Raw genomic sequence first — 9,985 nt, 5'->3', positions numbered from 1 at the left:
CTTCCTCCCAGCGCTCAGAGGTGGTGAAATCATCCCTGAGTATTCAGAAGAGCCTCTTGCTGCACTCGGAGGGGGTGGCCAGCAAGCGCAACTTATTCGAGGCCAGCGCTCCCAGCAAGGCTGAGCCGCTCACCATCAGGAAGGTAAGGGGAGCTGGTCTGAGCCAGGACCTTCCAACAGTGTCCTGTGCCAGGACAGGCACCAGCTTTTTGGGCAAATCTTCCCTAGTTTGGACACAGCCCAGCCCAGCAGGTGGAGGTTTGGTGCTTGCCGAGTAGCAGCAGGCAGGGCTGGGCTCAGGCACTGGTTGCCACCAAAACTGCTCTCTGGCAGCGTGTGGGTTCATGCTGATGCGCTGGTATTCGAGGAGCTGGGATTGAGCCAAGGTGTAGGCTGGTGTCTGCCTGTTGCGGGTTTGCTCATTCCCCCTACGTCCCACGGACTGTCCTGGGTTACGTTCGTGCAGTGGGAGAGCTGGTGCTGTAACTCTCTGTGCCACAGGACAACTTGAAGATCCCGGGATCGGTGACATCCCGCATTAATCTGTGGATCAGCCGAACTCAGGAGCCTGCCAAGGAGGAAAAGAGCAAGGTACTGGCTTGTGCCAACACCTCAGGCTTCCTGCCCTGAGACCAGGCAGCCTGGCATGACACGTCCCTGCAACCGGGGTGGGGAGGGCTGATGAGCCCTGGGCTGAAAACATTAAAAGGTTTGAGAAGAGCTTAGCTGGGTTTGGAGGTCTGGGTGCTGCAGGGCCACCATGGTGAGCTGTTGGGGCTCTACTTGTTGCTGTGCTGTGATCCTGATCCCGAAGTGCCTGAGGCAGCTACTCCCAGCCCTTCGTGGGGTGAGGAGGCAAGCACCAGAAGGGCCTGTGTCCCAGGGGACATGCAGGAGGACTTGACCCTGCCACCAGCGAGAGAGATCACCCCAGTATGATCCCTTGTCTACCAGTGTCTGGAGGACTTGCTCTGACCTGGAGGTCACTGGGACATGAGTTCTATGCTCGGTCTTCTGGCTCTGGGCTCTGTGGGGCTTGGAGAACTGTGTGTGCACTGGGAGGTCCTGTCACATGTGGGGTCTGGAGTGATCTGTACCCCTGAGTGTATCCCAGCCCCCCAAAACAGGGAGTCTTGTAGCTGTGGGGTCAAAGTGCCCAGCTAAGGGGTCTTGGGGGTAAGCACTTTGCCACTGCATCTGCTCCAGAGACACGGACGTGAGGGAGATGGACAGGAGATCCTTTGGCCCCAGGGTAGTTTGCTGTGCTTGGAAAGGAGAGGCTCAGCAAGTCCTGGGGAGGCATCACTGTTTACAGCAATAAGGTGTTTTGCTGCTGCTCGTAGCTGAGTCTCCTGCAGGACCAGGAGGGGCAGCTCTAGCCCAGCCCTGCAGCCCGGGCTGGCAAGCCTGGGCACCCCCAGCACTGAGCTGCAGAGATTAGCACCGCCCAAACGTGTCTGTACCAGGAATCTGGGCTGGCGCTCTGTCTGCCAGGGAAGGGTTTGCTCCTGGGGTCACTCTTGGGTAAAGTTTGCAGCTCCTTTATCAGTTTTTCCTAGGCCTTCTGCTGTCCATCCCAGTGGGCTGGAGATGGGCTTGGGTTTGAGGGTCTACCAGGTGCAGGATCTCAAAGCCAGCTGTTTTTACCTGGAGCATGTATGCTTCAAGGCTTGGTTAAAGTCAGACCGGGGCAGCACTTCACGTGATGCACAGGGGAGAACTCCCTGTGCCACTTAGGGGTCTCCTGTTTGCAGGACATCAGGAAAACAAACAGCCTGACAAACCGTGATGTCTGGGTAAAGCAGCCTGGAGACACCTCTGGAGACACCAAGGTAGGCGTGGAGCTGCTCTGAAAACTGGTGCGTCCTCTGAGTGAGGGGCAGAGCCAGGACCTGCCCACTGGTGCATCACCCCCAGGGCAAGTGCAGGAGAACCAGGCTATGGGGGGAGAGGGGTTGTGTGGGACATCCAGGACCCCATGACTTGGAGGAGCCAGCAGGAGGGGACAACTGGAGGCAGCTGTAAGGCTGAGAAGGGGTCTGGGCTGGGAGAGGACTGGAAGTGCCTTGTGGTGGGATTTAGGGCATGCCTGCCCGCCACATCCCCTGTTGAGGACAAGTGTGGTCCTGGTTAAAGGACCCGCTTCGGGGGTTTGCAGCGCCAGGCCCGGCCTTACTGTTTCTCGCTTTCTTTTCCAGTTGCAATAATACCGGCTGTAACCAAGTCAGGTGATCCGGGAAAACTGGTTTGCTCTCAAGATCAAGGCCCAGCTCTACCCAACTGTCCAGCAGCCCACTGCCACGAGAGTCTCCTGTGTCATGTGTAGGTGCACCCCAGGTCCACAAGGTCTTCTGCTTGTGGGATGGGAAGGAAGAAGAATGGAAAATAATCCCTGCACCCCCAGTCCTCACTCGCTGCCTGCCCAGGAGTGCTCAGGCCTGGAGACCCCTTGCAAATACTGAAGACACACTCTGTCCTCGTTTCCCCCCAATGTTTTGGTGTTTTGCTCCTAATCTGTGGCTGTGCCCCGTAACTGTTTGCAAAGAGGATCAGCCAATGCGTCTACTTTACAGCTGGATCCTGTCAGTGGGGCAAGAAACTGCCTGGCCAAGGGAGTTTTAGCTGCATATCCATGGACTATGTCCATCCCCACTGCCTGGCTTGTGTGGGGTGAGGTGGGGCAGGCAAATGTCACCTTCTCACCAGGCTGTCACTTCTGGAGGGACCCAACCAAACACAAACAGTGTTTGCAAAGTCACACGTGCACCACTGAAGCTTGGAGATGCCTCATAGAAGATGCGTGGACCTGGTGGTTCTTCCCTCCAGCGTGCAGCCGAGCTGGAGACAGAGACTTGGCCTTCTCCACCCTGCCCTCACTGTCCCCTGCCCCCTACATGCAGCGACCCCGTTCACTTAGTGATACAGGAAGGACAGGCTGGCCATGGCCCTGTTTTGGGGGGTTTCATGGAGGTGTGCTGGGCCTCTTCTGCAAACCCTATTTCCCTCTCAGCCTTCCTCCTAAGCCCTCTGCCTGTGACTGTGCAGACCCCCCGGTCCTGGGCTGCCGAGCCCACCCAGCAGGGACGTGGGGAGCTCTCTGAGGCCAGCTATAGGGTGCCATGGGCAGCCCATAAAACGGTGCTTGAATCCTTGCGCTGGAGCCATTCAATGGGCTGGGGCTGTGCCTTGAGCAACCATTGCGGTGTCCAAATTCGGTGTGGGACTCCACTACTGCCCCTGGATCTGATCTTGCTTGCTGGGCTTTGGAAAGTCTTTGTTTTCTCTGTGCCTTTGTTTTTTCTAATAAAAGTTGTTCTTTCTAAGATGCTCCCAGTCACCTGCTCCTGGGTTGCAGCTGGGAACAGGTCACTTCCCTTCTTCTGACAAGCAGAAAAAAGATAAAAACTCAAGACAAATCTGTCCTGGGTGGGGTAAAAGCAGCCTTTGACTTTTCCCTTCTCATTTACAGCATCTTGGACCCAGTGCAGCGGCTTAGCGAACCTGGGTCGGGGGTTGTGATGGAGGGTCCTCTGCTCGCGGCAGCACTGCCTTATCAGAGTCCCTGGCCCTACAAAGTGACAGCTGGCTGGCTTGTGTCAGCCCCTTGGGCACTCACGTATCTCAGTCCGGATGGTTTAAAATAGCAAATCTCTGAGGCCACACAATAGCTTGGGCTTATATGGGCTCCTGGGGGGGAAGGGGGAGCAGTGGAGGGGGCCAGGGCTGAGGCTGTCGAAATAGCAGCTCACAAGTGTTGCATTCCTCGCTGGGCGCCGGGCACATTCCTCCCGGCGCTGCCCGCCCCTGGGTGGGCGCTGGAGCCCCCTTAAAGCCTCCTGCCCCCAAAGGGCATTTCCCAGATGCCCGCCGGCTCCCCCTCAGCTCTACCTGGGATCTCACCGGCGCCCTGCGGCAGAGGTAAGGCTGGGGCGGGAGGGGGTGTTGCCCGCTCGTGGTGTAGGATGCTCAGTGGAAGGGCTGTTGTCAGAGACCCAGCCTTTGGCTCAGGGTTAATGGTCTTCCCCAGCTGCTTGCATTGGAATCTATTTTTGCCTTGAAGGCATTCTCACGGATAAAGCATCAGGACCTTCTCCAGAGGGTTTTATTTGCAACTTGTCCAACACCTTTTGGACCATCCCGATATGTGCCAAGGTGGTTGAGAAGGATTTTTGGCTGCCCTTGTTCCAGGAGCATCTCCTAGACTCCCATTCTCTGTGTCTCTGTAGGGGACAGGAGGGATGCGATGCCCACAGGAGAGCTGGGGCACCCCGGCCCGGACTCGCTGGCAGCCCACAGAGTGGGTTAGAGGTGTGATGCTCCTGGGCGTGGTCTCACCCTGCCAAGCAGGAAGAGAGCAGCGACATGACCCATGCTGGAGAAAATGCTGGGAAATGAGAGCTCTGTGTCTGGGTAGCCTGGGGGAAAGCAGAGACAGCAGACCAGGGAGTGTTCACTCGGCCCCAGAGGTGTGACCAGCCAGCCCTGAGCTAATGGGGAGGGCGTTTTAAGGAGCAGGAGAGAGATCTTGAGAATTCAATCCACAGCAAATGACAGGAGGTTTGTTTTCAGTCAAAAATATCTGCAACGTTTCCTCTTTGTAATACACCTGCTGCTTCGCGTAAGTCTTTCAAGACAAGATTTCAAAGATTTAATGGAAAGGTTTATCTGTTACTGTGCAAGGATGGGCAAATATTTCCCAGAGCCACTTTCCTGTGTAACAACAGATTTCTTTTGTAGCTTCTTAACAGTTCTGGTTTTGTTGCTGTTCGTCAGCAAATACTCTGAGGGCTCTAGTGATGTACGAGAGAGGAGGTGACAGGAAACGTAGAAATAAGCTTTCACAAATGCATGCTGTCTTGTCGTGGGCAGGAGGGGGTCCTTGCTCTTGTGTTGTGAGGGGACCATGAGAAATCCTGGGTGCTCAGAGGCCACATAAATGACTTGGCTGAACTCTGGAGGTAGCAGCACCGTGCTGAGCCCGTGGGAAAAGCAGGGCCAGGAATTGAGATCGAGGGGATGGTGCTGGAGGGGTGTGCTTGGGGCCAAGCACCAGATGCATCAGGGGAAAGGGAGCAACAGCAGCAGAACAGGTGGTGAATGGGGCAAAGAGGGCTGAGTTCTGATGTCATTTGTCTCCAAAAAGCACCTACTGAGTCATTGCTCAGAAGTGAGGTTTGACACCCCCCGGGAGCCACCGGTATGCGGAGACAGTTCTCCCATAACGCATCTTTCCCCTGTTTGTGGATTCCAGTCCTGGATTCAGCATCTTGAATAAGCGATCCTGAAGCCTGCCCTACCCATCCGGGGTAATAAATGCTCGGCAGATGTAGCTGGGAACAGTTGTTCGCAGAGACCCAGCAGAAGCGGCGCTGCTCTGGGAACAGGTGGTTTAGCACATGGAAGTTATTTCTAGAGCTGCTTTGCGTTGTCCTGCTGCATCTCAGCTTTGCTGAGGTCTAGCACGAACAGCAGTGGTGACCAGGCTGCGCTGGCGCTTAGGCTGATGCTCAGGGCTGCTCTGGGATGCCCAGGGCTGGGGCTGATCTGGGGGCTGGTCAGAGCAGACCTGATGGTGGAAGCTAGATGAGGAGGGAGGATGAGTTAAGTCCTCCTGGCCACAGCTGGGAGGGAGGTCGTTGTCCTGGGCAGATGGGTGTGAGGGTGCTGCAGAGTCATTAGCCTGATTGCTGAGCCAGGCTGTGAATTGTTCCTCTAAACCTCAGCCTCAGGACCAGGAGACATATGCTCCTGCTGAGCCCAAGTTGCCCCTTTCCAGAGCACGCTCTGCCCTGCGTGGGCCTGGGCTGGGAGGTCTCGCTGAGATCTGCTGTGGCTTGTGCAAGACTGTAAATTTGAGATAATGGGATGTCCCCGCAAGTTCCTGCATCACAACTGAGCTAAGAATAGCCAGGGAGCAAAACAAGCTAACATTATAATTGGGTTATTTTCTCATGCCCTGAGCGACTGCAGTGCCCCAGGATGGCTGCGGGGAGGAAGCTGCGTGTCCTGGACTTGGCTCCTGACAGCCCTTATCGGTGTCGCATGAGGCTGGGTCTAATCTCCTGCCTCCTATTTGGGGCAAGATGCAGTGCTGGGAGGAGAGGGGAGGGCAGACTCTTATCTCTGTGGAGATAACACTGTTAGGGCCTGGCTGGGGACAGCTTGAAGCTCCAAGTGCTTTGGAGAGATGCAGCATCTCTGTGCCCATGTCTCAGGCGCTGGGGGACAGGCTGTGCTTGTCCTTATCTCAGATCCTAACCCCTACTTTTTCCCATCTGCCTTGAATGCTGCTAGATAACCAGGCATGTCGGACTCCGAAGAGGTTGTCGAAGAATATGAGCAGTAAGTGGGGTGTTTTAAAACACCTTTTCTTTCTCCTCATTCCTGCCTTCCTGCTGGCACTTCGGGGGGCATTGGCTCTCATCATTATGCCAGCTCCCAGCGTGAAAGGGTGGTGGGATTCCCCCCCCCTTGTGCCCATCCACACAGCTGCTGTGATCCTGCCGAGACCCCCCGCAGTGGGGAGTTCTGCCTTGGGAGCTGTCTCAGCACATACACGGCAAGGGACCGTCCCCGCATTACAGCTGCCGGAGTCCAAAGCAGTGAGGCAGAGCTGGGGAAAGCTGAGGTCCTGCTGCCACAACCCCAGCATCACTCCCCGAGGCCCATGTCTGAGGGCAGCTTTTTCTGGTGAGGGCTGCTGGACCCTGAGGTGCACCTTGGGGAGCAGGAGCTCGATCTCTGAGCTATGTGGTTATAGGGGTCAATCCAAACGTGGCGCCTACTTCTCATCCACCAGCAGAAAATGTAGATGTGAATACTTCTGTGCTGTTTAAACACGGTGACAGACCCGCACGTCTCACTGATTCGTCTGCCCCCTGTGCCCACCACCCCTTAGACACACCTGAGGACAGGCTGTGCACCTCCCCAAGGCCAGGAAAGCGCTTTGGGGCTAAGGTGGGATGAGAGATGCCCGTTTCTAGGATTACGGGCCATTCTCAAGCTGCAAACAGCGCTGTGCTCTGACGGCTGATGAAGCGTCAGTCGAGCACTTTGCCTGCCTGGGTCTTGTCCCATCCCCACTGCCACCTTCCACCGCGCCACGCAGCAGCCCCACCAGCAGCCGTTGCCCATTCCTACAAAAAACGGGGAGCCGGCCCTGAGGTTATTTAAAACTCCTCTTTGACCTCGCGTGCCCTGTTGCAACAGATCGCTGGAACTCTGCAAATGTGCCTTGTGCTTTGCAGGGAGCAGGAAGGTAAGAGGACGTGGAAGCTCCTGCAGCTGCTCCGAGGCTGAAGCTGAGAAATGATCAGAGCAGCTTCAATAACCCGCATCTTTTTCCCTTCCCTCTCTCCCATCTGCACGCGTGCTCGGTGAAGAGGAGTACGTGGAGGAAGGTAGGTGTTTCACTGGTGGTTGCAGGATCAAGTGCTGTTGGTTCCACGATTTGGGGTGGGTTGTAGTGGCAAGTTCCTTGACTGTGATGGGCAAATCACGACCAGGAAAGGCAGATGAGACCGTGTTCCAGATTTCTCGATCTGAAACATCAGTAGGATTGAACCCAGCCTGAATATTCTTGGGATCTCTTTTGTGACAGTGATCCCTTGACTCGAAACAGGGGTGGAAATGCTGGACTCGGGTGTTGGCAGAGGTGTGAGCCCAGTAACTCGACAGGCGCTGGAGCCTCAGCTGAGTGTATATTAGTGATGCTCAAGCACAAACCTCCAACTGCCTCAGCCCGATGAAGAAGCAAACCCCGTGGTGCACGCAGCCGCTCTGGGCACTGCTGGGCTAGGCGTTTGGGGCTGGGTTTGGGAGCTGGGTTTTGCTGAGCCTCTTGCTGCTTCCGGGCACTGCCAGACAGCCCGGGCTGCTGCATGGCAAAGCACCCTGAACTTCAAAACCAAAGAGGGGCACAGGGGAAAACCCTGGCAGTGCTGGAGTCCTCTTCTCACGCACGCCGTAGCTACACCCCGCAGCTCCATGGCATCCGACTAACCTCTGCACTTATTCCTTTCCCCCGTCCCCGGCTCAGAAGAGGAAGAATGGATGGAGGAAGAAGACGGTAGTTATTGCACCTTTCTTTATTTCATCTTTCTTCTGCTGCTGTGAATATGTCGTGGGTTGGTGTGTCTTTTGCCTCCCCCGGTCGGGAAATGGTTTTCTTTCATTCTTCCACTTCTCTCTCTTGCTTTTGCACTCCCCGCTCCTGCCCTGCCGTGCCGTGCGTATCTGCTCCTGTGCCTGTGGCTTCTCTCTTTCACCTGCCGACCAAAAGCACTTGTGGTTTGCTATCTTCTTTTCCTGTCTTTCTCTCTTGCTGTGGGACCACAAGTCTTCCCAGGACCTGAGGGCCCCAGCATTGCTCTGACTCCAGTGGAGGACTCTTGTGGAGATACTGCTCCCTCCAGTGGAAAAATGCTCCAACAGGGTCATAAATAAGATCGTGAAGGTGCCAAAGGCACCTTCTAATGCCAGCCGGTCTCGTTCTTCATGGGCGAGAGGAGAGCAGTAGAAATCACTCTGCCTGTGAGAGCATGATAGCGTGAGAGCAAATGAGGGAAAATCCAAACTGGGAGGGGGTTATAAACCCTTTTTTTTTTTTCTTGCCAAAGCTTGGAGAGCAGTCCTTGGGTAAATGTTAGCAGGAAGCCCTCTGCTCTCTGAGCCTCTGTCAGCTGGCTCCCTGCCGCAGTTGTCCTGACACCACAGGCAGCTGGCAGGAGAAGTGGCAGTTGGGTTCATGCCGCTCATTGTTCCACAGGTCAGGAAGAACAGGTAGAGGAAGCAGAGGAGGAGAATGAAGAAACCAAGGCAGAAGGTGCGTGGTGGCTTTGCCAGTGAGCTCCCGTGGCTCAGCTGGAGCTGTGCTCTCCTTCAGTGGGGTGCCAAGCAAGGTCTGGGATGTCCCAGCGTGGCCTGTGACATCAGGTCAGCAGCACAGAGGGGCAGCTCTCCCCCATATCTGTGGTTTCCAGTCAGGAGGTGTGAAAACTGAGCTGCCCTTTACTTACTCACTGAGTGTCTTGGCCCTGCAAGTATGAGGATAATGGCAGAGAGTTTGTGTCCAGCACTCTGAAATAAAGAGGAAAATGTGTTAAGCTTGTTCATCCAGAGGTCCCTGTAGCCTTAGGGACGGGATTTCCAGAGGTGGGGTCATGTTCTGCTGTGTCTCACCATCCAAAGAGCTCTGGGCTTCATGAGACCTCTTTGGAACAGGTGGGGGTGCCTGGTGTGTGTCCCCATGCTGTCGTGGCTGGTGGGCAGGCTCAGATCCCGGCCGTGCTCCCCAGTTAGGGTACTGGGACCCCTCTGTGCTTGGAGGATGTGGTTGCCCTCCCCTGCAGATGCTCATATTCTCCTCATTGCTTTTGGAACAGAACTAGAAGATGAAACAAAAGCACCAGAAGGTAAAGCAGGAGCAGAGGAGAGACGGTTTCAGCCATTTCAGTCCTGATCCCAGACCCCAAGACACTGGGCCTTTGTGATGGAGCTTTTGGTGTTGAATTCATTTGCTGCTGAAGTGAGAAGATCAAGAGAGTAAATAGCGCAGAGCTGCCCCGGCTCCGTCAGGAGGCCTGCAGGAGGGACGGCTTTGTGCTGCCTAGCTGAGAAATGCACCACAATAGAGAAGGAGGGGGCATTGCTACTGCTTTCTCAGCCCAAGCCCTTGCAGAGCTTGTCTGGGTTCCTCCGGAGAGGCCCTTTGGCTCTCCTGGTCTGTCTGTGAGCGAGGGACATCCCTGAGGGACCTGCTCTCTCCCTGTTCATGCTGGAGGGATGGACACGGGTTTTGCAGTGTAGCTAAGCATGGGGCAGAGGGGAACAGCCTTGCTGTGGGCAGGGTGCACAGCAGGGCTGTCCTCTGGGAGCCAAGGCATCATGTTTTCCACAGGTGGAGAGGGGGACCGAGAGCAAGAGCCCGGAGAAGGTGAAGTATCCATCCTCGTTCCTCTCTGGGGTAGGAGGGACTGTCGCTTTC

At 55.7% G+C, this 9,985-nt stretch overlaps 2 protein-coding genes across 2 annotated transcripts in view; both read left to right on the top strand.

The window, feature by feature from the left end:
* LAD1 (ladinin 1) overlaps positions 1 to 4,306 on the top strand; it is a gene marked incomplete at its 5' end in the record, with an annotated part of 9,045 nt that extends 4,739 nt beyond the window's left edge. Inside the window, 5 exons of the mRNA XM_010146030.1 lie at positions 12 to 143; positions 502 to 591; positions 1,755 to 1,832; positions 3,849 to 3,918; positions 4,227 to 4,306. Coding sequence (XP_010144332.1) covers positions 12 to 143; positions 502 to 591; positions 1,755 to 1,832; positions 3,849 to 3,918; positions 4,227 to 4,306 — 450 coding nt within the window. The remainder of the gene's footprint in view (positions 1 to 11; positions 144 to 501; positions 592 to 1,754; positions 1,833 to 3,848; positions 3,919 to 4,226) is intronic.
* Positions 4,307 to 6,304: 1,998 nt separating this feature from the next.
* TNNT2 (troponin T type 2 (cardiac)) overlaps positions 6,305 to 9,985 on the top strand; it is an 8,939-nt gene continuing 5,258 nt past the window's right edge. The window contains exons 1-7 of the mRNA XM_010146028.1: positions 6,305 to 6,342; positions 7,248 to 7,258; positions 7,383 to 7,400; positions 8,039 to 8,068; positions 8,768 to 8,824; positions 9,384 to 9,413; positions 9,899 to 9,934. Of these exons, the coding sequence (XP_010144330.1) occupies positions 6,305 to 6,342; positions 7,248 to 7,258; positions 7,383 to 7,400; positions 8,039 to 8,068; positions 8,768 to 8,824; positions 9,384 to 9,413; positions 9,899 to 9,934 (220 nt within the window). The remainder of the gene's footprint in view (positions 6,343 to 7,247; positions 7,259 to 7,382; positions 7,401 to 8,038; positions 8,069 to 8,767; positions 8,825 to 9,383; positions 9,414 to 9,898; positions 9,935 to 9,985) is intronic.

The sequence above is a fragment of the Buceros rhinoceros genome, unplaced genomic scaffold, assembly GCF_000710305.1.
Source record: "Buceros rhinoceros silvestris isolate BGI_N320 unplaced genomic scaffold, ASM71030v1 scaffold382, whole genome shotgun sequence".
In the NCBI taxonomy this organism is placed as follows: domain Eukaryota; kingdom Metazoa; phylum Chordata; class Aves; order Bucerotiformes; family Bucerotidae; genus Buceros; species Buceros rhinoceros.
Note: the sequence above shows the minus strand (reverse complement) of the source record. Positions and strands in the feature narration are given on the sequence as shown.